General features: G+C 39.8%; 1 protein-coding gene across 1 annotated transcript; it reads left to right on the top strand.

Moving 5' to 3' along the window:
* The first annotated feature begins 138 nt into the window (after positions 1 to 138).
* On the top strand, positions 139 to 27858 carry shprh (SNF2 histone linker PHD RING helicase). The gene is made up of 30 exons (XM_042333304.1): positions 139 to 224; positions 883 to 1502; positions 2158 to 2287; positions 3470 to 3688; positions 4071 to 4149; positions 4901 to 5051; positions 5656 to 5761; positions 6241 to 6497; positions 7636 to 8346; positions 9099 to 9350; positions 10140 to 10218; positions 10804 to 10967; positions 11507 to 11763; positions 12113 to 12234; positions 12820 to 12908; positions 13030 to 13122; positions 13790 to 13897; positions 14850 to 14992; positions 15833 to 16006; positions 16997 to 17059; positions 17668 to 17893; positions 18462 to 18605; positions 19846 to 19947; positions 20225 to 20296; positions 20416 to 20604; positions 21229 to 21321; positions 22345 to 22431; positions 23267 to 23445; positions 24390 to 24470; positions 25988 to 27858. Exons 2-30 carry the CDS (start codon positions 900 to 902, stop codon positions 26082 to 26084), a joined length of 5070 nt encoding a protein of 1689 aa, XP_042189238.1. The 5' UTR covers positions 139 to 224; positions 883 to 899; the 3' UTR covers positions 26085 to 27858.

Genomic DNA, 27858 nt, shown 5'->3' with positions numbered 1-27858 from the left:
CGCTACGCAACCCTGCCAACCATCCTCACCCCCGCGCCTGCGCACTATACAACCCTGCCACCATCCCCACCCCCGCGCCTGCGCACTACGCAACTCTGCCAACCATTCCCCACCCCCGCGCCTGCGCGCTGCGCGCCTGAGCCTGAACGTCACTACCTGTCTGGTGCTGGGGAGGAAGAAACAACAACAAAGAGGCTGGAAACCCGGTAATGGCAGAGTTTGGGGTATGTGTGGTCAGGGCATGGGGGGAGGGGGGGTATGGTCAGGGCATGGGGGGAGGGGGGTATGGTCAGGGCATGGGGGGAGGGGTATGGTCAAGGCATGGGGGGAGGGGGTATGGTCAGGGCATGGGGGGAGGGTATGGTCAGGGCATGCAGGGAGGGGGGTATGGTCAGGGCATGGGGGGGGGTATGGTCAGGGCATGGGGGGGGGGTATGGTCAGGGCATGGGGGAGGGGGTATGATCAGGGCATGGGGGGGGTATGGTCAGGGCATGCGGGGAGGGGGGTATGATCAGGGCATGGGGGAAGGGGGGGCTATGATCAGGGCATTGGGGGAGGGGGGTATGGTCAGGGCATGGGGGGTGTATGATTAGGGCATGGGGTGTGTGTGGTCAGGGCATGGGGGGGGTGTATGATCAGGGCATGGGGGGGTGTATGATCAGGGCATGGGGGGGGGGTATGATCAGGGCTTGGGGGGGGGGGGGTATGATCAGGGCATGGGGGTGTGTGGTCAGGGCAAGAGGTGTAAGGTCATGGGGGTAGAGGTGGGGCATACAGGGTAAGGTCAGGGTGTACTGGCATAAAAGTAAGCAAAACATGGAAACAGCATCAAGAATGATATGCACTGTACTGATAAATATAAGTGTTGTTCTCCGTTGCAGACACAAATAGAAATACAATGAGTTGTAGAAGAAAACGTGCCACCCCATTGCGGGTAGGTGAGGATAAGAAGAAAAAGCTATGTTGGAACATGCATGATGACCTGAAAGAAAAGGATAACGTACTGGACAACAGTGATTGTGGCTTAATTGCAGGTCCAAGCTTCTTGGGGAACAGACAGGAAGATGGTAATCTGAAACTGAATGAATCAGTGAACATCTCAATTCTTCCAGAGGTTGAAGATGGAGAGGACTCTTTACAAGACATCCCCAGTAGCTCTGTCAAGCTGAACTTCACTGTGTCTCCACACCACACTGACGGGAAATGGAAAGCAATGCTTGGGGAGTTTACCCTTCAACTTATATCAGACCAAGCATTTCAGGACAGAATTTGGACTCAGGATATACATTTGATAAAGACCAGTGTGGAAAACCATATTCAGGTCTGGCTCAGGAAGGAACAAGATGGTTTGAGCAGCAAAGAGAGTGATTGTCCGGAAGAAATGGTTCACCTTGTGAGAACTTCACTCAGTTCAAGCATGCTGCAAAACATAGTGTGGCTTCAAAAAAAGAAAGTACTTGGATTTTTTCAAAAGAAAGTTGACCATTGTCAAACTCTAAAGGTATAATTTATACTTCAATATAAATAAATGAGAACATTATTCTGTAAGTCATGATGACACTGATGAAATGATATTTATTTTTATGCTTCTTTCCCTTTTCTTCTATATTTGGTGTTAATTGTCAGGGATGGTTTGGGACCTGATTAAAACTACAAACTCCTTTTGTTTAGGAATTGGAGAATGATATAACTGGGAACACTGTTACCATAACTGTTTGGAATGTGGGTCTCTAAGCTGACATCCAGTGCTGTGCTGGGGAGGTGCAGTATTGTCCTTTGGATACAATGTTAAACCTATGTTTCATCTGCTTGTTCAGATGGATGTTAAAGATCCCATGACCCTGAAAAGAAAAGGGAGTTTCACCCAGGGAGTTTGACCAGCTTTCCTCTAGATAAGTTAGTCATTCATCTCATGGTTGTTTATGGGACCTCAGTGGCCGTGGAATATGTATTGCATTTGCCTACAAAAAACAGGGACTACACTTGAAAATACTGTAAGGTGTATTTTGATATTATAGACAAATTAATAATGCAGATTCCTTCTCCTTACCCTTTTATTTGGGCTTCATTAGAGACCAATGTTTTCCTTTCACTGACAATGTACTTTTTGCATATTTTTTAAATGAGACTTACAAATCTTTCTATTGATATTGTAGGTGTGCATATACCTGCTCGAGCGCGGCCTGGGAAAACTAGAATTCCTGAGTGAAGGGAGCTGTAGGATGAGAAAAACAACTGCATTAATTCAGAAACTTATGGAATATTTTTATGACTTAATATCTCCAGGTATAATATTTGGATGAAACTATTACAACCACTGTAATTTGACTGCTTTGAGGAACTGATAGATTAATCGGTCATTTTTTTCTGTTTTCCTCCCTGACCACCATGTCCCCCGTAGGTCCGAAATGCCACCTTGAAATGAAAGATTGTGCAGAATTGGAGGGGAATTTTTAAAATCAGCCGTATAAGTCTTAGAGCTGACTTTAAAAATTTAAAGTCCTCCTAACCCCTACCATCCTGTTTGCTCCCTCCGGCCTGCTTCATGTCCCTCGCCTTGCTGGCCCACTATTGGCCACTCTGCCCCCACCTTCTGGAACTCCATACTGCAGTCCCTTCGCTTCACCTCCTCCCTTGCCACCTTCAAGACCTATCTCAATACCTCTTCGACCGTGCTTTCAATCTCTCTGCTTCCCTCCTGCCCTCCACCCTCCCCCACCCTGACCCCCAGCTCGTAACTCTCGTCTGTTCAGCACCTTGGGACGTCCTCCCAACGTGAAAGGCACCATACAAATGTAATTTTGTTGTCATTATTTGTCCTGTTCTCAGTAACTTTATATTAAATCTTACCTTCCTTGTCTAATTATTTTATTGTTCTTTTTTAAATGGCTGAATTGTCCTGCCTACAGGAGTCCAAGATTTCTCATGTGTTTAGGTTTAAGAATATGCAAATGTTTAAAAAAAAAGGCATAAATTCCATCTTTATTTGGGAGCTAGTTTTCTGCATTTCTTTTTGAGTGCTGTTGGAAATCAGTATCGGCGAAGCAGGTCACCATAGTCCTGAATGTTTCCAGGGTGATGTGCTTGACAATGGAATTTTAGAATTGAGTCAGCGCTCTGTGACGGTCTCAGTAGTCCGGTTCCTAAACCAACCAGCTCCCAGTATTCCAGGCACTACTGATGACGGACCTGCCAGCCTGGCTCCTGTGCCTAATACACTCTGGAATTAGGGAATCAGGATGCGTCCTTTCAAGGAGAGATTGCGTATTCCATTCCAGACTTGGAAATTTCCACGTGTAGGTGACATACATATGTGGTACTCTCAACATAGTTTGGATACTCTTGAGCATGGCGATGGATTTGCACGTGTATCAGACACCTAGCTTACCAAAAGAAAGTGATGTTTTTTGGTAAAGCTTGTAAGTCCTAATCTCTGTGGCTCTGCTTTTTTCTTGTATTTTCATTCAGATGTTTTAATAGTTAATGAGGAAGAGGCTGATAAAGAACTTGAAAGGCAAAATATAGAGGAACTTTATGACTTTGTACGACGTTTGCACCAGCAAGAAATTCTTTGTACTGAAAAAGTTCAGCATCCTCTACTTATTCCAGCACTTAGACCATATCAACACGAGGCCGTCAGTTGGATGCTTCAGCAAGAACATTATAAAACTCCCTCTTCCTGTAACAGTAAGTTTCAGTGAAAGCTGTTTACGAGCCAGCACACTTAAATACAAGCCTGATTAGTACAATAAACTCTTCTTAAATAATATTCATGGATAAGAATTGGTTTTGTTTGTTTTCACTTTTTCACTCATTCATGCTCAAAGTCCCAAAACGGGGCTTGAATCCACAACCTTCTGAATCAGAGGCGAGAGTGTTACCAACTAAGCCACCTGACACCTAAATGGTACCTAAATAGTAGTGTGAGGCTCAGTAACTGTGTAGATCTGCCATGATCTAATAAACAGGTAATATTAGCTTGATAGATGAACAGCTTCTTCTTGTTCATCTGTTCCATAGTAAGTTTTAGTATAATGTATTTATTTTAATTGTGTTGTTTTGCTTGCAGAAACTGCTCTACATTTGTTATGGAAAGAATTTACTACAAAGGATGAAAATAAACTTTATTACAACCCATACACTGGCTAGTAGGTATATTTTATTCTGTGAAAGTACTTTCAAACCTGGTGCAGAAATGAGATACAGTGACCTGGGAGAGTTAACATTTAAGTTGTGGGTATGAGTCTTTAGGCAATTCTTAGAATCACACTGATACAAACTTAAATAGGTATACGTATGTATTTTGCTTCTCAACTGACTTCGTGTCTATGAGTAGAATAAAGAGATGAAAACCTGCATTGAAAGAGTGATCTAACCTAGGGAATAGATTGTGTATCCATAGATTGAAATAATGATATGATTTATACAGAAGTGCTGTTTCTTTACAACATTGTATGTAATACAAATATCACTGCAGTAGGAACTGCAGATATATTTAAGAGGAAGTTAGATATACACATGAAAAAGGAATAGAAGGATATGGGAGGGAGTAAAGAGTGGGTGGAGGCTCATATGGAGTACAAACACCGGCACAGACTAGTTGGGTCGAATGGCCTGTTACCATGCTGTAGATTCTATGTAAATCTAGGTAGCTGCATGGTTCAATAATCGCAGGAGGCAACTAACTGAAATTGAATTTTTACTGTACTAAACTTCCTTCAGCAAATTTAATATATTGGGTAAAATAAACAATAGGGAGAATTGTACATGGTTCGTCGAAGAAACAGATTTCATGAGCACAACACCATTTTTAAATTTTAATTGTTGAAAGGGTCTCTGATTGCATAAGTTCCATGTTGCTGTATTGTTCAGCCAGTGACTTTCTTTTCTCTTGTTTAGTATTATTCGTGAGCGTCCTCTGCCAGGTCCTGAATGGCCTGGAGGTATCCTTGCTGATGAGATGGGTCTGGGGAAAACTGTAGAGATACTGGCACTTATCCTAACCCATACACGTGAAGAACTCAAACAAGAAACACTGACCCTCCCAGAGGTATGATACAACATGAATTACTTTAGTGTTCTATCACAATCTTTGCACTATATTTACTGTAGAAAGACAAGACAAGCCCGCAGAGTTCAAAAAAATCATGATTTATTTTACTTTGAGGTGCTGACCATCTTTTAGGTTTTATCTGAGTTCTATTGAGCTACAAATAGGATAAGTCAAAGATAGAAAGTGCTCTTACCTTTACTATATGTGTTGCTTTTAACAGAGGGGCTGTAGAGTGATGTATCACATTACAAACAGACAGACATCAGCTTGTTGCAAAACTGAGCACGGTGCAGATACACCATTTGAAACATAGAAAGAAAATAACTTGTATTTTCATATCACCTAATCAGAACGAAACATCTCAAAGCATTTTACAGTAATTATATTGAAATGTACTGACCTTTTTTAAGCTCTTCAAAATTAAGAATGAATTTAAGAACTTTTCAAAATTCTGCACAATCTTAAATTTTAAGATAAAGATCTTAAGGCTAAGACCATGAGATATTTTGTCCCTCTGCTAGTTAGTTTTGCGCTAAGATGTTAGACTAATGCAGTATACGGATGTGATGAGCATTTTATTGATCTGCAATTATCTTATTAGGGGAAATCTGTAAATTACTACATCCCTTCTCCACCATCTTTGAGGTCTCGTAAACCAGAGACAAAGAAAAATGAACTCAAGCCCAAGGAGAAAGTGAACTATCCCAGTAAGTGACTGCATTGATATTGTATATCACAGTAACGTGGCAATCAGTAGGGCAAAATGGGGTGGTCATTTGACCTAATTGTCTTGGGGGTTTCCAAATTGACAATTATTACTGCTACTAATAATAATCATCCTTGTACATCAAATGCAATGATTATTATTATAAATGTTCTTGGGGAATAGAAGAGGTGGGGACTTATGTGGAGTATAAGCAGCAGTACAGACTCGTTGAATGGACCTGTCTTTGTGCGATATCATTCTTCGTATTTCTTACGTCACTCCAAATTGGCTCCCCTCTTAGCAAACATTTACCTTTTACAGCTTTAAAGTTGGGTGTTGAATTTACAGATACCGAGAAAGTAAATCACTTCCTGTTTACTCTAAAAGTTTTAGCTGCATGTAGCATGGTGAGAAACACAACAATTACAGGTATTTAGGGCAGCATTTATCAGTAAGTTTAATACTTTTTTTTGTGTGCAGGCTTAAGAGTAATGTTAACTTCGGCCATAAAGGACAGGAAAATCAAGAAAGGTGCTTCTGCCAATGCCATCTATAAATTCATCACTGCCACTTACAAGTATGATGTGCAACGAAACCGGCCACTGATCAAAAAAACTTTGGAAAAACTTGTTGCAGAACAAGTGGTGGAACAAGTCAAAGGTCACGGATTAGCTGGATCCTTCAGGATGGGAAAGAATTACAAGGAACAGATGAAACAAAGTGGAACTGAAAAGCAGGTATAATTTATTCTAGATAAGTAAACTAGTTTTGATTGTGTAGCTTTCAAAAGATAATTCTCCCTCCTTTACATTTCTGCAGACTTATACTATAAAGGACATCTACAGAATGTTACCTTAATTTGTTGGACTCTTAATGTGCTTAAAAAAACTTTTATAACTGAGAACATCTAGCAGAATCATTTAAAAGACAGTTTTGTTATTTCCCTCTTCCCCCAATGCGCATCCTAGTTTTTCCTCTCTGTGCCCTATAGAGAGGTGCCCTTTCACATCTTCTTCTACTATATGGTGTATTAGATGCAGGAAACCTTTGGTTCCTAACATGACTCACTTGGAGTGTAACTGGAAGTACTTCATGACACCTGTGGGAACTCTGCTCCAGCTAAATTTACTTTTGGAGCAGAGTTCCCACAGGAGGATCTGACGTACTTCAGTTATCAGAATTGTTATTAATGAGTCCTTTTATAAATCTCCATGTTTTTAGACCTTTTGTTTCTGGTGTCTCCCAGTAAAATCTTATGGAGAATTATTTATAGCTCTTATAGGAGGATCCTACCCCATAAAGGGCATGTTTTGTTTTGGCAAATCAATCTCGACCTGTTAATCTTGACTGAGCACAAGGGTAATGATAGATAAGTAGAGGAATTTGTGTGGCAAAGTGTACATCCTTTTTATATGCTTTATTGCAGCTATTTAGGCTAAGTTCAGTGTACACTGAACCCAGACAGCAACTGGCTTCAGGTTACACCAGTGCCTTCAAACTAGGCAGTAAAGGCTTTGATCTCACAGAGTTCTGGGCTTGGCAGATGTGTGAAGACAGTGTTGTGGAAGAATGCCAATTAATCTGAAATGCCCCATTGCAGTTTTAGAAGATGAACTCATTCTCTGGGTACATCTATGGTTTAAGATCATTAGGATCAATCATTTGAGGCATGTGTCTCTAAATGATTTCCTAAGATTTCAGTGGTTCGTAAATGTTTAGTAACTTAAATACAGTCTACTGTATTAGATAACTATTTCTGAATTCATATTTAGTTCTGCAGATTATCACCAACACTTGAGATTCTTTTCAGGTTTCTCTAATTTTGTAATGTCTGTATTTATGGCCCTCTTACTGTATCTTTCTGTTTTGTCTTAGAAACGAGGGTTTCCGACCAGTGGATCGGAACATAATGAGTTACGTAATTTAATAAACAACAAGCAGAAGGTGAAGGCAGAGGAAAAGGACACAACTTTGAACCCAGTGGAAGATGACAAAACAACTGAAAACGTGAAGTGTCTCATGGTAAATGAACACAATTATTGTGGTGCAAATAAACAGTGTCAGAGTGCAGAAAAACTACCTGTATCACCCCAGAGCTTTACTAAAGAGCAAAAGGATGGCGCAGTACATGCTGCACAAAAAGAGATGAAAGCAACTATTGAAATGAACCATGAGAGTAAAAGTTGCAGTGAAGAACTGCATTCTGTGACCAATCATAATAGTAACTTACGTGCCCAAAAAGCAGATTCTTATCAGAAAACAGAGACTGTATATCCCTCAGGGCAACAAATGGTCTTTCCCTTCAATACTTCACGATATCGCTTTGAGTGCATCTGTGGAAAAGTTGGGCTGGCCGATTACAAAGCACGTGTCCAGTGTCTGAATTGTCACCTCTGGCAGCATGCTGAATGTGTTAATTATAAAGAAGAAAACTTAAAAACCCGACCGTTCTACTGCCCACACTGTCTGGTTGCCATGAAGCCTGTGCCCACGTCAGCAACTCTCATCATCTCACCGAGCTCCATCTGCCACCAGTGGGTGGATGAAATTAACAGACACGTGAGATCTTCTTCACTCTGCATTTTGGTAAGGAATCCTGAATCAGCAAATAAATAAAACTGCACGGTGCAGGGTACTTCAGGTAGACACATTCCAAATGCTTTTCAACAACAAATTGCACTTGAAACATTTTTCAATGGGATGTAAATAATTATTATCATCCTCTATTTCTGAATGTATTCACAATGTGAAATCGAGATGCTGAGTGGGGGAAGAGAATAATAAGCACAGCTTGGGCGTTTTGCCCACAAAATACACAGTCAAGCCACTTTACAGTATATCCTAGGAAGCACTTTGAGATGCCTCGACGGGGTGATAAGGCACTATATCAAGTGCAAGGATTAATATTAATAAGCACAACTTGTCCTTAACAACTTTGGTCTGTTTTTGCCTTGTGTTAGTCATGTACTCTCACTATTATTCTCCTGAATAACACAGCCCTTATTATCTGTGGATCTTTTTCTTCCTTTGGCAGCGTTAGCATTTGCCTACAAAATACAGTCACAATACTTAACAGTATGTCCTCTGAAGTATTTTGAGGTTTCCTCCTGAAATATGACCAACAACAATTTGCATTTATATTGTGCCCTTCGTGCTGGACGGTGTTTCGGAGTGCTTAGCTTTATCAAACGTAAAGATTATTTATTTATGACTTAGTATCATCATGATGGACCAATGGCTTACTCCAGCCTGACATTGACTAGGTTATGTTCATTCTTTACAAGAGGAGCTTTTATTTCTGAGGAACAAAGATGTTCTGACGATTATTTGTTTAACAGGTATACCAAGGAGTAAAGAAGCATGGCTTTATCCAACCTCACATGTTGGCCAAGCATGACATTGTTATCACGACATATGATGTTCTTCGATCGGAGCTAAACTATGTCGACATACCTCACAGCAATAGTGATGATGGCCGGCGTTTCCGCAACCAAAAACGTTACATGGCAATTCCAAGCCCACTGGTGGCGGTGGAGTGGTGGAGGATCTGTCTGGACGAGGCTCAGATGGTGGAATGTGCTACTGCAAAGGTGAGATGCAAAAACCTGAAAACACTCATGCAAATGTCAGGGGGATGCTTCTTGATGGCCCCATAGGCCACTTCCACCACACGGGCCACAGGTCTAGGCTGAAACTCCCGTGCAGTGCTGGGGAGTACTGCGTTGTAGGAGGTGAAGTCCTTTGGATGAAATGTCAAACCGTGGTCCCGTCTGTCTGTTCGGGTGAAGTTAATTCAAGATCCTCACCCTCACCTACTATCCCCCTACCTACCTGCCCGTACCCTCTGTTTCTCTGGCTCCGGTCTGCTCCACATCCCCCGCCCCAACCGCCCTACCATCGGTGGCCGGGCCTTCAGCCTCTCAGCCCCTAGGCTCTGGAACTCTATCCCCCAGTGCCTTCGCCGCCTCCTCCCTTTCTTCCTTCAAGGCCGGTCTCACGACCTTTCTCTTTGACCGTGCCTTCAGCTCCCCTCTCGACTCTCTACCCCCTCCTCGCTCCCTCCCTTCCCTCCCCTCACCCTGACCATTTCCCCCCTACTCGGGTCCTGACCCAACTGTGCAGCGCCTTGGGACGTCCTCCCGACGTGAAAGGCACTCAATAAATGGAATCTTGTTGTTGTTGTTGTTGTTAAACATCTCATGGTGGTCACAAAGAGAAGAGCGTTTTTCCTGGTGTCCTGGCCAACAATCCCCCAGATAAAAATGGTCATTCATTTCAGGGCTGCTTGTAGGACATTGCAGTGTATAAATTGGCTACATTTCTAGAACTACAAACAGTTAACACTTCTTTCTTTCTGTTAAATTCTTTCCTTTGTCCAGGCTGCAGAAATGTGTCTAAGATTAAGTGCAATAAATCGTTGGTGCGTCACTGGAACTCCTGTTCAAAGAGGCTTAGAAGGTAATAAAGATATTCTATCAATAGCTATTTGTTCACTGTTACAAACAGTATTATTCTACAGATAATAAGGTCTGCCATTAATCCCATTTTTATTAAATGCAACAATAGACATAGGAACAGGAGTTGGCCTTCGAGTCTGTTCCACCATTCCATTAGATTTTGGCTGTTCTATACCTCAATTCTATTTAACCGCTTTTTCTCCAAACCTCTTGTTACCGTCTCCTAACAAATATCGATCGACCTCAGACTTGAAAATTCCAATAGACCCACTATCCACAGCCGTTTGGGAGATGGAACACCTTTCTGCTAGAAATGGTGCAGACACCAGTGGGTGAAAATTGCAATATGTGGTTGGTTAATCATCATTATGATAATTAACACCTTGTAAACAATTCTGCCCTATCAATGTATTAATTCACTGAATGTCCCCCAACTGTGTCAGAACTATCAGTCCTGAACCCATTCAGTAGATAACAGAAATCAGCGAGCATTGGAGCCTAACCAAATTTATCAATTTAGACTATTGACTCACTGGCAATGCATCATTATTGTAGTTTATTTTGCCATTTGTCATTTTGCCCTCAGATCTGTATGGATTAGTACTGTTCCTTGGTGTCGACCCATACTGGGTCAAACACTGGTGGGACCAGCTCCTATACCAACCTTACCGCAGGAAAAATCCTTTTCCTCTCTATAGCCTCATTGCAAAGATCATGTGGAGAACAGCAAAAAAGGATGTGCTTGATCAGGTATGTGACTAAGCATTTCTGGGACACTACCCCGCGTGAAGAGCGCTATATAAATGTAAGTTGTTGTTGTATTTAAATATTAGCATCAAATCGTACTGTATCAAATACAGCAGCTTGAAAAGAATGACGAAGTCCAGACTACTAATACAAAAAAAACTCTTCTGGATGGAATAGCTAATACAGATGTAGTTTACTTTGGTTGTTTAACCTGAAAGTAGAAGTCAGTCGTACTGTTATAGGCAGTCATACTGATTTTCTGTTACAGCTGCAGGAAGTATTGGATCCTTTATTTTTACTAAAGGTTAAACTCTTAACAGCTGGTGGATTGAAAACAGCAGTCAAGCCAGTAAATACAGTCCAGTTTAGTAAATGTGTCATTTGATATTTTAGGAAACCTGTTTGAAATATCCCATGTTAAACCGCATTCTCAAAAGTACAGTTGAAAAAAATGAAGCAGTAGTAGTGCGGCCATGGCAGGGAGGGCAGTGATCCAATTAATCCAATTTTATCCCTTTCCTCTGACCCTCATTTTCTCTTAGATCCAGATTCCCCCTCAAACAGAGGAAGTTCACTGGCTTCAGTTTTCCCCTGTGGAGAGGCATTTTTACCATCGGCAACATGAGTTCTGCTCCCAAGATGCGCTGCAGAAACTGAGAAAAATTTCTGACTGGAGCATTAAGCTGAGTATTCTGGATAGACGAACAGTGGCTTCCATTCTGTATCCGTTACTTAGGTTAAGGCAGGCGTGCTGTCATCCACAGGCTGTTCGTGGAGAGTTTCTTCCACTGCAGAAAAGGTACGTTCCTTATGTGTGAGCATAAGCTTTCATCATATGCTGTTCCAGAAAAGTTATGTTCATGGCTATCTAGCTTTCCCTCAGTAGCTCTTTCTATGCAATAATTGGTCTATTTGTGACGTGCGCTTATATAGATTAAGTGCATTCCTGGAACCATGCGAATGCCTTCTCACAGAGATAATAATACTAATCCTTCCATTTGATATAGAGCCGTATCACATCATTGAGATGTCTCAAAGGGCTTCAAAGGATATAATGTAAAGTGGAATGACTGTAATTTCTGGCAGAAATGAGATTAAACTTGGCTCTTGAATCTGAATTTTCCTCACTCAGATTTTTTTTCTTGCAGCACCATGACAATGGAGGAACTTTTGAAGTCACTTCAGAAAAAATGTTGCACAGCGTGTGAAGAGGCTCATCGACAGCTTGTCTGTGCTCTCAATGGTTTGGCAGGCATCCACATTATCAAAGGTCAGCACAATGGTGCAAATGTTCAGCTATATTTCAACGTGAATGAGATATACCAATTAACTCTATTAATCCGTATATCTTGTAACCATGTAAAATGCTTCTGTGGGTAAATATCTATTTAGAATAAGGTTGAAGGTTACAGATACATGTTAGAAACCTAGAAACAGAAAGTCTCAGCATAGAATAGACTATTTTCTTTCACTGTCTGAAGGATTCCACTTTAGGGGCATTTAGCATATGAAAGGGTTAATGAAGGTTTTGGTCAAAATAAAGCAAAATTAATTTTCACAGCACGATTGGTTAACACTTTTTTTTAAGGAAAGTCCACTTTAAGAGGTTATAAACCGATTAAAATTCCTAAAATGGCTTGATTTAACACTAGCATAATGAGTTAGAAAATGTTCTTTTGTTAATATATGCTTCATTGTTTGATCTTAAATTAAGTACACTTTCTGGTGTATTGTTTGGCCCACAAAATATATAGTCAATTCACTTTACAGTATATTCTGTGAAGTGCTTTGAGATGTCTCGAAGATGTGATGAGGCGCTATATCAAATGCAAGGATTATTGTTATTCATTTCTAGATGAGTTTACGACGGCAGCTGAATATTACAGAGAAGTTCTGCGCTCATCTGAAGAACATAAAAGCAAACTTAAAACAGATTCTTTACAGGTAAGTGAGATTTAAAATGTTATTTTTGTGCTGCAGGCTTTTGTCTTTTGCAATTTTATATTTGTTCTTGCTGCCCTTCTTCACAAATTTTAGAGTCATTTGGATTGTTTTGTTTTTCTAGCGTCTCCACGCGACTCATAACCTTATGGAACTTCTGGAGTCAAAACACCCAGGGATTCCACCAACACTTCGAGATCACAGACTTCGAGATGAGGTAATGGGTGATGAGTGATTATTTGGGAAAATCTGTGCGTGTGTTTCTTTTAAAGTGCTTTGTATAAGTTCACTGTCAGTTCCTGTAACATACTACTCTAGGTATACATCCCAAGGTTTTGTCAGTGGGATCTGGGGATGGAAGTAAACACAGTGATTGCTTGCTGTATGCACTAATATTGTTATAATTGGTGGCAGCTCATCAGGTGAAACGAGAGTGGCACTGCCTCACCCGGCGAACATTGTGAGACCAGCGAGGAGCTGAGCAGATTAATCCTCTGCTCTCGGAGGGGCCCGCTGTAGATCTTATAGTAGGCATTGCGAGACCAGCGCAGGCGAGAGCCCGAGACCTGAGTTGGGACCAATGGAATCCAACTTGTGAGTGAGCGGGGCTGGGTGAGAGCAGGAAAGTGACTAGATACTGCCCGTTGCCATGGTAGCTTGGTTATGTTAGGCAAGCTCAGATTGCCTCACTTGTCAAAAAGGTCACCATTGGTTATAAGAATTGTTTTTTGGATCTTTAGCTAGAATGAGTGTTTGAACAGAATTTCTTTAATATCATCACTTTATATTCTACATTTTTTTACGTGACCGCAACACGGTTGCTGACGTTAACAACCTAAAAAATATCTCACCATTAATGTTTCTGTTCCCTTTCTCATACCTAGACTGAGCAGCATAAACAGCACTACATGAACAAATCAGATGCTGAGGTTTCTGAGGCATATCAAGCTCTGCAATCAGTTCAGCAAAACATGCGTGATCTGCAGCGCAAGGTAAATCCATGGTGTCCTACTACTAATAATAACCCTTGCATTTGAAAATAATCCCTCCAAAACAAAACAATGATAAATTGTTCATTTTCAATCCACGACTGTTTGTGGGACACTTCTGTGCGCAATTGGCTGCTGTGTTTCGCCCACAAATATACGGTCAGTTCACTTTACAGTCTATTCTGTGAAGCGCTTTGAAACGTCGAGAAGACGTGAAAAGCGCTATATCAAATGCAAGGATTATTATTATTATATAGCACCATATCGCTTCATTGAGCTGTCTCAAAGTGCTTCACAGAATGTATTGTGAAGTGGATTGACTTTATATTTTGTGGGCAAAACGCAGCAGCCAGTTGTCCACAGCAATGTCCCACAAACAGTCGTGGATTGAGTGACCCCATTCTTTTTTTTGAGGGGTTATTACTGGAAAGCGATCTGCCAATCGACTAACAACTGGGATCCTACTTACTGTTAATAATAATAATAATATTATATTATTACTTACTGTTAAGAAGATACACAAATGTGGGAATTTTCCGGTAACCGGATCACCCTGCCCTCAAGAACCTGAGATCTTCCTTGCCAGCTGCACATTTATTTTGCTGTATCATTGGGCTAGCCAATGCTAACCCTGCAGTTGATAATCACATCTATTGATATACAGAAAATCATTCCATGGCTTATTATCCACATCTGTGGACTAATTTGCTGTGTGTAAATTGGCTGCCGTGTTTCCTCACAAAATCTACTGTCGCACCACTTTACAGTATATCCTGTGAAGTGCTTTGAGATATCTCCACAACTTGATAAGGTGCTATATGACATGCTTAAGGATTATTATAACAATATTAATAATTAAGATGGTTTATTGAAAGACTGAAAGTTTGGGCTAGTAGAGTTCAATAACCAACCATTAATTTAAAATATCTCTTTTATTTGTTTGCTTTGTGGGCAGATTAATGCAGGGGTTCCTTGGTGGCTGGGTATCATTGAGAATTCACGGCAAGATGCTATGGATGAGGAGCTAGTAATCCGAGTGCAAAATGAACTCTCATCCAACTCTAAGCACCAAAGCAATAAATTCTCCATGGCAGAAAAGTAAGTAAACATGTATAGATTATGAAATTAATTGAAATTTTCACTGTTTCTTGAGTTGAATCATTTTTATGACACTTTTTGTACAAATTAGTGCCACCACAACCCCAAAAAGTCAAACAACTCACAATAAAGAAATTTAAAATTCTGAACGTCAACCCTGTTATTTAGATGAGTACTAAGTAACTTGTGTTGTACGCATTATAATTGTGCAGTTACTTTATTCCAGTTTTGTAGTTTGGACAGGTTTAAAAAAAACGCGTCTTACGGCTGAATATTTTGTGTACTTCAAATGCCTCCATAGCCTACATCCCAGCCACTTCCTCCAGTCCACCAACTCAGTACAGCTTCATATCTCTGGTGGATGAGCGTTGGTCATCACAGCATTGGTGGATGAGCATTTAGCCACTCTGCCCCTGCATTTTGGAACGGTCTTCTGAAATCCCTCTGTCATGGTCCTTTCTCTCTTTGCTTTCAAAACCCTGGTCACTTGGCCCCTAAACCCCCATCTCACTCCCAGCTCAGCCTCCCAGTCTTTGTAAATCACATTCTTCATGTGTGAAAAGCACAATGTAAGTGCAAATTGTTGTTTTACTACAGAGATGATTTGGGTTTTTAAAAATGTATATATTTTTTCAGCACCTGCGTTTAATGAAAAACGTCAATAACTGCTTTCCCACATGTACTTTGCACATCATAAGTCATGTTCCAGTGAAGTGCTGGCACAAAATGCAAATAAATAACAATGGTTCTGACATTTTTATCCTCTATTTACAAACATGAAGATTTTGTGGCATATGTGAACAATTGTTTTCCTGACCGCAGTTACTTTTGCACACCTAGATTCCGTGACTCTAGAGGCTTGCAGTTTCTGCTGACAGTGCAAATGGAAGAGCTGAGGAAATCTCAACAGTTGGTGCAGGATGCTGTGAAGAATCTGGAGGCCCCCCCATCACAACAAGCGATTCACGCCGCCACCATCTGCCATCTCCGGCCTGTCCGATTTCCTTTGAACAAGTGGGTACATGGCATTACAACTCTAGTTGCTGTAGGATCAATAGATGGGTGATGTTTCTGATGCAAAGATGCTGTCCTGTTAACATGTCAGGAAGTTGCTCCTTGTGATATTTCACTGTCAAAAATACCTGGCCTCTCCGGGAATAAAGGTTTCAAAACCAAAGAAACTTACAGTACAGAAGACCATTTGGCTCATTATGTCAGTGTCAGCTCTTTTAAGAGCAATCCTTTCAGTGCCATTTAACTGTCCTTTCCTCAAACTCTTATGGTTTACTTATTTTTAGGTGTTTATATAGTTCCCTTGGATTTTGCAATACCTGAAATTTGGAATACTCCAAATTATGCTCTCTCTTAGTTTCTAGGAGTTTACTGGATTGCAGGTGGTCAGTCCCAAAGTCCTGTAGCTCAGTGGTTAGACCACTCGCCTCTCAAGTGAGAGACCTGGGTTCGATTCCCGCCAGAGTGAAATGTTGAGCAAAGTTTCCTTACTCCACACGCCTCTGTTTACCTAGCAGTAAGTAGGAACCCGGTTGTTAGTTGATTGGCGGATCGCTTTTCCAGGGATAATAATTCTTTCAAAAGAAAATAATAATAAATTGGTCACTCAATCCATGACTGTTTGTGGGACACTGCTGCGCTCAATTGGCTGCCGCGTCTCTCCCACAAAATATAGTCAATTCACTTTACAGTATATTCTGTGAAGCACTTTGAGACGTCTCAAAGACATGATAAGGCCCTCTATCAAAGGATTATTATTATTACTACTCTGTCTCTTATATGCCTGTCCTTGATAATAAATAAATGAGTAATTGTCTGTGTAATTTTGTTTATCTTGGATAGCAGGACAGTGTCTGATTCTATCTAGTACTAGTTCACGCAATACCTTAATATTTAAAGATCATTTTCAGAAGTAAACATGCTGAACCCTGACTTCTTTCCAGAAACAATTATTTTTATAATTCTTAATCTTATTATCATCTTGTTTTGCAGCTGTCTATTCTGTAAAGCAGATGAACTATTCACAGAATACGAGTCAAAGCTTTTCTCTCACAGGCAAGTTTAATCTGAGCTCCATGCTTATTTGATTAGCTGTACTTGAGTGCATACTCTTCAGGAATGCTCCTTTGCACATTATAAGTCATGTACTAGTAAAGTGCTGGCACAAAATACAAGTAAATAACAATGTTCGACTTTTTTTAAAAAAAAGCATTACAAAATTTGATCAGAAGTATTTTGGCTGTTATATCGCAAATCCATATGCGACCACACTAACCTTAGCACTTTTGAGATTAGATGTTTTTCCTAACCTTTTTCTTTTTTAAAAAAAGTTTTATGAATGTGTAGTTGCTTTTTGTTTGCTTACAATATGGTATACATGATATGGTATAGAAATTTGCTCTATATGATTGCTCATACATGGCATGATATCGAGGTCAGAACAGTATGCTTTGTTTTGCTTGTCCATGTTTTTTTAAAATAAATCAACAATCGTGGCTGGGCAGTAATAAAGAATTGGGGGAATCAATTGTTGATTATAGAGGATTATAAATTTGGGGAATGTTTTAGAAAATGTAAATCTGAAACAGGCAAACTAAAACTAGCCTGTTGTTGCTGCTAGTAATAATGTTGCAGTCCAAAATCTGATGCTTTGTGTTCTCTAGTGTTAAAGGGCAGAAAGCAATCTTTGAGGAGAGGATCGAAGACGAAGATAGATTAGTTGATGATCGTTTACCTACCACTAGTCGTGGACTTTGGGCAGCAAGTGAGACTGAACGCTCTTTAAAAGCCATCTTGACCTTTGGAAAAGTTCGCCGAATGGACGCAATGCTCATAGAAGAAGGGAATATCTTCATGGAACAATTTGAAGCAGTGAAAAAGGAATATAAGGTATTCTTGGGAAATAATGTCAAATATAGTTTATTAAAAACATGTATTTCTGCGTTTAGGAAGAAACACTTGCATTACAACCACAAATGCAACACATCCCCATTTTAAGTCATAAGGATAATATTTTTCTCCTGATAAACATTTACAGGAGAATTAATCCACAGTATTGCATTTTATCTCTTCCTGCAATGCCCTAAATATTCTTTCTTTGGTAAATCTGTTTTTTTNCCCTCTTGCTGGCCTAGAAATGCTGACGCCAATTCTAATGTCCTTGCTGCCTTATCGACAAACAGCAGCGCATAGGAATCAGGCCTCTAACCTTCCTAATTGTGCCTTGGGATGTCCTCCCGACGTGAAATGTGCTATACAATGTAATTTTGTATTGTGGTTTGCACAGTTCCTTACACACGATACCAATTGGTGCATTTAGTTAGTCATCAGGGAAGGTCTTTGGGTCATGGGTTCTATCTTCCTGCAGATCAAGATTATTATATTTTCATTACTCAGACTGAAGGAAACAGCATCTACTTCTAAAATATCACCTAACGTTTATCTTTGGTGCTTGTAGTTGCTGCATGAATATTGGATGGTACTACGGGATCGTGTCTCTGCTATAGATGAGCTAGCGATGGCAACAGAGAGGTTTCGAATACGCCTTCCGGATGAACCTAAACCCAATCTTCCTGTTCTTCACATCATTGAGCCACATGAGGTATTATTAAGTCATTCATTATGTAACATATATAAGTCAGGAAATGAAAGCAGGGAGCCAAAGTAGACAACTGAGCTTTGAAGATCTGCTTAGCAGTACACAAACAAGTATGTGTAACACAGGCAATGAATTTTCTAAAATAACCATAATTTCACATGATGTAGATGGTTTATAGGGACATTTAATTAGTCCCCAGCTGGTCGGACCATTGGGTACTGAATTATGCAATTAAGTTTTCTGAAATCACGAGTATAGTATCACTGCTTTTTAAATCATGTGATTGGATCACTGGAATAGCTGTGTTGCTGTACATCATAGAAATTTACGGCACAAGACAAGGCCATGTAGCCTGTCTGTGTCGTGTCTGTGCTGATTCCCTCAAGAGCAAACCTTTCTGTCTCATTTACTTGTCTTTTCCCTGTATGCATGTCACTGACTCTTTTTAAGGTATTTGTCTCATCAGTTAACTCATTGATCTCTGTGTCAAAACGGTATGAGGCAGCGAGGCAAGAAGAATACTGGGCTACATTGTGAAATCAGTTGAGTTAGATCCTCATAGTTCTTTGGTCAGACACACCCATAGTACTGCATAGTTTTGGATGCCATGATATAAGGGCCTGAGAGCCAGTGCAGAGAGTTATGAGGATGATCCCAGGTGTTAGAGAAATGAGCTTACAACAGCGATTAGACAAGCTGCATTTCTTCAGTCTTGGAAGGAGGTGTCTCCGAAGGGACCTCATACATTTTAAATAGTAAATGCAGAATAGCAGAAGGCACATGGATAGGGTAGAACTTGACAAGAGGGAGTTGAAATTGCCCTTGGGGTATCAGTTGAGTTGTTGTTCCCCATGTATAAACAGCACTAAGCAAACAGGATGTTAAGCACTCTGAGACACGACTTGCGTGAAGGATGCCATATAAATGCAAGTAGTTGCATTTGAGATGCTGAGTTACATTGCCAAATCAGTTGAATTCAGTTCATATTCAAGCTGCACAAGTGCTCTGATCAGGCTTCACCTATACCACTACAGACTGATCTGCTTGATACCATGTAAAGGTCCTAGAGGAAAGGCAGGGAAGGTCAAGGAGTATGACCCCCAGAATTAGCGAGATGAGGAATGACTAGATAAACCAGGGTACTTCAACCTCGAAACTTCACATGTACTTAAGTACAGTTGAAATCAAACGCATCAAAACGTACAGTTGTAAGAAAATGAAACTCTGTTCACTTGTTTTATAGGTGGAACAGAATCAAATGAAGCTCTTAAATGACAAGCTGGTGGCCACATCGCAGTTACAGAAGAAGCTTGGCCAACTTCTCTATCTCACAAATCTGGAGAAGGTGAGCTTTATTTAATAAGCCTGCAGGATATAACAGCACCATCGAACATTGCACAGATCAGTAGTTATCTTAGATTTTAGTTGTTTTCCAATTTAGTAACCTTGCAAGCCAAACTCTTTAACAGTTAGGGTAATCTCCACCAGTATCCTAACTCAAGTTACTCCGTTGACCAGCAATCAAACCTGGTAGCTTCCTGAATTCTATGGATAGATATATAAACAGAAATAACCATACGAAAAGTATCTGTTGGTAACTATCCCCTGCTTTATGTTACTAGTCCCAGGATTCATCAACAGGTGCCATCAATCCCGAGCCATGTCCAATCTGTGCACGCCCATTAGGGCAACAGGTAATAATATTTTTACAATTGTTTACAGTTTTTAAGGCGGGAGGGTATATGAGTCTCAAATTATCGTGGTGTTTGGGTTATATTGCTGTACAGACACCCATTTTTCTTCTCGTTTCCAGTGGGCAGTCTTAACATGTGGACACTGCTTCTGCAATGACTGCATCGCCATTATAATAGAACAGTATAGCACTGGGGCTCGGCGAAGTGCCATCAAGTGTGCCATTTGCAGGCAGACAACAACACACAAAGAAATCTCTTATGTATTCACAGCTGAGACTGCAAACAAAGATGATGATATTCCAATAAAGGTGAGACGATCTATAGTAGTTGTATAATGTGCAGGAGAGCTATAATTTGATGTTAATGCATGCAAAAACCCAGAAATGTCAGCACAGTAGGAGGCAAACTGGCCTATCCTGCCTGTGTTGTACTGTTCTGTAAATGAGAGACTGTGCCAAAGAATGTGAATTTGACTATTTCTTATCCAGGTCAACAATACAATACAAAATTACATTCATATAGCGCCGTTCACGTCAGGAGGACATTTCTATAAAATTTTTATAGAAATTTCTAGATTCATTGGTCATTCACCATATGACTGTTTGTGGGATATTGTCGATGAATATGGAAACTGCATTTTCTACACAAAATAAGCATAACCTTTGAGAGTAATTACCTTTCAAGCCCTTTAAGGTGTTTAGTTGTGATAAGCCACTGTAAAATTGCAAGTTATTCCTTCTAATAACAAATCTGAAATGTCTCAGCTTTGACACCATAGAATCATTCAAGCATATTTTATAAGAATAATCCCCTTTTGTTTTGAATATTCCAGAAGGATTAGTACTGCATTTATTTTTAAGTGTAACGTTTTTAAATTACTTTTTCCCCCAATTTAAAGGTTATGCTTTGGGTGGCTGTTTATTTCGTTTCAGGGCAGTCACTCGACTAAAGTGGAGGCTGTGATCCGAACACTGAAAAAGATACAGCTGAGGTATCCTGGAGCCAAGGCTTTAGTCTTTTCAACGGTAATGTGCCAACACTAGACCGTGCTAGGAAGCAAGACAATTTTCCCAGCTACGCAGAATATTTCAAGTACTTTATACAACTCTGTCTCCCTCTCAGCTTGGGTTCCCAGTCAGTCTTTATAAAGTGCTTTTAGATGTTTTCTCAATGTAAAAGGTTCTAAACAAGTCCAACTATTGTTTAAATAAATGTTGTCCGAGTATATGTATAAGAAGCAGTCATGAACATCGGAATTATAGACCTGTTAGCTTAAATGTTGCTCAAGTGCTTTTTATGAGATGCAACTAATAATCGTATAAAGAGCCAAATAGTCAACCTGGATTTGTACGTAACATGTCTTGGTTTTCAAATTGTGCAGAATTCGTTGAGGGATTAATTAAATTGGCTGTCATAAAAGCTCCACTTTACTTGGATGTTCATAAACCATTTGATTAAGATTACACATACAATGTAAGAGGGAGAAAGGAAATGAAGATTTGTAGAATAATAATAATAATAATCCTTGCATTTGATATAGCGCTTTTCACGTCGGGAGGACGTCCCAAAGCGCTTCACAGAACACACTGTAATTAGCTAATCAGAAGAATTGTTCATGTATTTTAAGCTAGACAAAAAAATCCAATCCTCGCTAAATCAAACTAGCTTCTTACAACAGATCACAGTCCATAGTGCTACTGAAAATTATGGGTAAGAACATTCAATTTTTAACATCAATTTGAGCTGATGTAGGTTACAGAATCTATTAAGTAAGATTTATTTCAGGTAATTTATGTGCTTAATGGCTTCATCTATCAAATATCACCCACAAACTACTCAGTTATACCACTTTATATTATATCCTGTGAAGCATTTTGAAACATCTTGACAACATAAGATGTTATATTAAAGGCAAAGATTATTATTATTATTAATAGCTCTTGTTAATAGAGCTCAATTTTCTCACGATTCTCAATTTTTGGCGGGATCTATTTAACAATAAATTATTTTTGTTTACTTAGGATTTATGTTCTCCTTTGCTTTCGCAGTGGCAAGATGTGTTGGAGATAATAGGGAAAGCTTTGTTTGACAACAACTTGGAGTTTGTTCAGATTGATGGCCTTCATAAGTTTCAGGTAGGAGAAGAACAATTATTTGAATGGCACATGCAACTAAGTCTTATTACATACCAACAAGCCCAGTAACATAGTAACTTAACAGGATATTAATCTTAACAAGGTTTCAGCTCCTACTAATTTTAATGAAACGCCAGCCAACACGAAGGAAAGTATTTTTATTGATGTATTTAATATAAGTCTAACAGTGTTTTTTTGATATGCTTTGTTAGATTATGCATAACATTTAGCATAATGCATATAATATAGATTTACAATATTTAAATCTTCAGCAATGGGATGATTTATAAAATATTGCATGTTATTATTATAGTAACATTTTATAGAAATTTCAGTTTTGGAAATATAACTGATCATTATGGCTCATTTATCTAAGAATAAATACAACAATAAATACGCTAACAAAATTACATTCTGTCATCCTAGATTGTTGGTTTTGTAATTATTTTTGTAATGGTTCAATGAAGATTGTTTCTTTGTTTAACAAACATTTACACAGGTATCAAAATTCACACAACCAGGCACACAACTATAAATCCTCATACTAGCATCTTCAGTTATCAAAACTTACATTTACACAGATACTCAAAGCTCACACTGTCCATTGCACGGACACTCAAAGTTCATACTGCAGTTTACACAGATATCAAACGTCATAGGAGAAGGGAGAAACTTGACATACAAAAAAAAATGTAATTTGAGCCAAACATAACAGTGAAAGATTGGAGCCCAAATCATGCAGAGTCAGTAACAATATAGATATTGTTTTTGGTGCCTTATGGGTTTACAAGTATTGGTTATTTGAGCTAAAACCAAATAAAATTCTATATTTTAGGAGAATCTCTCAGCATTTAAATATGATGCCAAGATCAACATTTTGCTCCTGCCCCTCCACACAGCATCTAATGGGTTAAACATTATTGAAGCCACACATGTGCTTCTGGTGGAGCCTATTCTAAACCCCGCCCATGAGTTACAAGCCATTGGCAGAGTACATCGCATTGGACAAACAAAGTAAGTAACATTGCCAATTTTATATTTTCCCGATCTCGTCTTTTTCACCCAGTTTTGTTGGCCACCTTCTCTCTTAAACATACAAACAAAGAAGAGTAATATGTGGAAGCTATTTAACACTGTGGTACCGGCATTGTAATTACATTTAGCTGTAAACTCTTGACTCTCTGGACCAGATCCCGCCCCACTAGTCCAGCTAGCTGGGGTTTAAGTGTATCTGTTCTCCTTTTTCATTTGAATATGGTGCCCTCGCAATAAGGCGTGTTTTTTTTTTAAAAATGCCAAAGTTTGAAGGGAGTGTTGAGATCTAAAACATCGTTGCAAACAACAGTGTACACAGAAATAAATGTCTGTAGAGTGCCTGGATCCATTCCAGTTACTGAGCACTCAACTCAAGAGGAGGGTTTAGGGCTTGGCCACAGGGGAATCTTTCAACTTTCTCTGGATCTTAATGGCAAGGGTAGAAGGGAATCAAGGCAACTTGTCTATACAGAGCATCTGCATCTGATTAAATACTTAAGACCTTACCTGTAGGAAGTCACATACAAAAGACTGCATCACCAGGGGTCAGCAAGAGATTTGTACTGCGCACCTTAACCCAGGTCACTAGCAAGGAGGAAATGCAAAATTCAATTAAAATCTTATGATTTCAAATGAAAATGACATGCCTAATTGCCAACTACTAATCTCGCCCCCCCCCCCCCCCCCCACCCCCATCACCTTTCCAGGCTTCGGTGCCCAGCCAGCTGTGTAAAGCACTTTTGAGACATCCTTCCAACATGAAAGACGTTTTGTAAATTGTGTTGTATTGCTATTTATTTCAAAGTAGCTGAAACATTCCTGCATAATGGGAAATGAATAAAATTAATACCTTTGCAGTGCATATAAGCAAGTTCAGAACATTTTTGTTGTCTGATGTGATCTCTTGTCCTATTTCTTTTTAGACCAACTGTTGTTCATAGATTTCTAATCAAAGCAACCATTGAGGAAAAGATGCAAAGTATGCTTAAAAGTGCTGAGAAAAGGTGAGCTAAAATTCCATATATTACAATCTCTGTATGCCTGTCTGTGAAAACTGCAGGAATATTTTGTAACACGTCCAAAGGTACTCCCAAGATTCAAATGTAATTTCCTTCCCCAAAGCTTCTCATTTGTACAGCCAATTCCAATTAATTCCAATTGGATTCTAATTTCTGGACTTCAAAATGTAATAAATTGCTGCTTAACAGCAGTAATCTAAGTGAATATAGATGTAAATAACTGTGGAGGGAAGAATTTTTATGTGGCAGGTTGATTTACCACCCATAACATCAGATGCTCACACAGCAGGATATGATGTGAACAAAGCCTGGCACAACTGGATTGGGAATATTTCTGTACTCCTGTGCTTGTCATATATTATTTGGGGAGGGAATAACTAATAATACAATACAAAATTACATTTGGAAAGTGCCTTTCTCATCGGGTCCCAAGGCGCTGAACGGTCAGGGATTAGGACGCGAACGGAGGGGGTTGGGGGTTGAGATCAGGGAGCGTGGAGGGCAGAGAAGGTAGGAGGATTGCCGGAGGCATGTTCAAAGAGGAGGGTCTTGAGAAGTGCCTTGAATCAGGCAAAGGAGGGAGTGAGGCAAAGGGAATGCGGGATGGAATTCTAGAGGGTGGGGGCAGAAAGGCTGAAGGCCCAACTGCCGATGGTGGGGTGGGCCGGGCAGGGGACATGGATCAGTCTAGAGCCTGCTGAGTGGAGGGAGCATACAGGTTGATAAGGGATTAGCAGGTCGGAGAGGTAGGAGGGGGCAAGGCCATGGAGGGCCTTGAAGGTGAAGATGAGAATCTTGAACTGGATCCTCTGAGGGATGGGGAGGCAGTGGAGCCGGGCGAGGGTGGGGTTTGATGGGGTCACAGAGCCTGGTGCGGGAGAGGACACGAGCTGCAGAGTAATCATTTACGTGCTCAGATTTTCCAATCTACAATAAAGAGTAGTGTGAAGCGGCAAATCAGATCTCTTTTATGTATTTACACATCTGCTTAACTAGCAGTAAGTAGGAATCTGGTTGTTCATCGATTGGCGGATCACTTTCGGGGGTAAAAAAAAAATTGTCACTCAATCCATGAATGTTGTAGACATTGCTGTGCACAATTCGCTGCTGCGTTTTCACCCACAAATTGCACAGTCAATCCACTTTCAATTATATCTGTGAAGCGTCCTGACTAACAATCCTCCAGATACGTTGGGTCATACACTTCGTGGCTGTTTGTGGGATAATGTGTGCAAATTGTTTACTGTGTTTGCCTACAAATACAGTCACTACACTTTACAGTAAATATTCTTGTGAGGCATTTTGAAGCGTTAAGATGCTACATCAAACTGAAGGATTAAAAAAAATCCTCCACCTAAAAATAGTAAGGCAGGTTTACACACCAGCTTAAATGTAGTTCAAATATACATAATATATATGTACAGTATATTACATCTTGAGATTGTTTTGACATTATGCAGAGATTAATCAACTTGATTTTTCCTATCTGCATCGATCTTTAGCCACAGCAAGTCTGCAGTGATAAACTCTGAAGCCTCTGTATTGACTGTGGGAGACCTAGCAGATCTATTCACAGAAGAAAGGAATGTGGATGAATGAAGGCAGTCTCTTTGGTCAAGAGGTTGAAGATCAATTGCATCTATATATTGCTTCTTTACTTCGTATTGTGAGATCTTCCTACCACAGAAAGTTGTAACTTATTAACGACAACCAAAGAGCAGAATTGCTTCTGAAAAACAAGCTCAGTGAGCTTCAAATAAGTCAAGTGAAGGCATAGAGGTCGATTATGCTTTACTTTTAAACAAAACTGGTTTTAATGTTTGAATACAGTATTTCTAATATTGAGGATCAAAACCTTCCTAACATTTTAATTCAAAACTTTCATACCTATCAAAAGCTATTCTCAGCACTGGTTGATGTACAATATGGCGGGTTAATATAAATTTGTTAAGGTGCAGTCTTTTTCAACATACATTTCAACCATATTCTTAAGATCAAGCATCCTTTCTTTCAGTCAGTCTAATAATTTATTTGTAAATCACTGTATGATAGGGCATTTGTATCTCCAGTCTTAATGTTAATCAAACATTAACAAAAGAAAGTGACTGCTTAATTGTTCCTCGTATTTGCAAGTGTGCAGATATTCTGTATCAATATGAAAGTCTCTCTTAGCTGTGAGGATCTTACTTGAAATGAGTGTGAGGGACCTCAGTGTGGTTCTTGGTGGTTGTGAGCCCACATTTAAGAACCTGCCAACAATTTTGTCTGTCTGAAATTGGCACTATCTTTCAGGGGATGTGAGATTGCTCAGTCTAAGGAAATTGAAATAGATTGAATTTGAAGGCATATTGTATGGAAAAGAAATGCAAAACATGGAGTGAATTGATAATAGCAAATGTGCAATATATCCTCTGAAAATGCAGTAGCATTTAAAAGTGGCATCATTCATAGTAACAGTTACTCCTCAATGGAATGGTTCCTCACTCCCTCTGTGCTGGTATATGCTTTGCCTTGATTGAGTAAACCTGGGAAAATAACATGGCTATATTGAATATTTTGCATTGCCTCCACACAAAATGAGTTAATGGAACTCTGTTTAGAAGGCACTGCACTAAGAACATCTGGTCAGCCTCCAGCGCTTGACTAATCCCTGTACCCAGGAAATTGTGCCTGTGCCGTTCCCCAATGCTCCAGTGAGGCTCCACCAAGGGGCACGATGTCCAAGAAACGTGACCAGTCGCACACAACTTTTATTTGACACCTGGTCAGTGTTTGATTCCTACTCTGTATCTTTTCTTTGCTAATCTACATCTGGGATACATATTTAGGGTCAAGTAAAGAATCACACCACACAACAAGAAATTTGGGAATAATATATGTGTGTATATATATAGATATATATAGAAGTATGCAATGTATCGAATATTTGCCCTTGATGGATTTGTGACCTATTTGGTGATCTGCTGGTGAGTGACATAACGGCAGCAGTGTCTGGTGCTGCTATCACTGGACTTAAGTGCTTCAGAAGAGGCACCCATTGTCGCTTGATCCCAGGCTGCGATCCGCCATTGTAGTTTTTTTTTAAATTACATTTCTTTTAAAATTACATTCCTTTTCTTTCTTACAAAAATGACTTGCAAAAAAAGTGTAAATCTTTACAGAAATATCATGAGCACCGTCTTTTTTTTTAACAGTTCAGGTGTCTGCTTTTCGGAGAGGCTAAGCGCTCTGAGACACTGCCCCGTGTGAAGGGCTCTATATAAATGCAAGTTGTTGTTGTTTGCAATGCAGGCTGCAGGCATACAAAATTTGAATGGTAAATCCGATTTTTTTTTGTCTATTTTGTGTATAGTTGTCTACAAATACACAGTCA

This window comes from Callorhinchus milii, unplaced genomic scaffold, assembly GCF_018977255.1.
Source record: "Callorhinchus milii isolate IMCB2004 unplaced genomic scaffold, IMCB_Cmil_1.0 Scaffold3, whole genome shotgun sequence".
NCBI lineage: Eukaryota > Metazoa > Chordata > Chondrichthyes > Chimaeriformes > Callorhinchidae > Callorhinchus > Callorhinchus milii.
The sequence above is the reverse complement of the archived record's forward strand: the minus strand, read 5'-3'. Positions and strand labels throughout refer to the sequence as shown.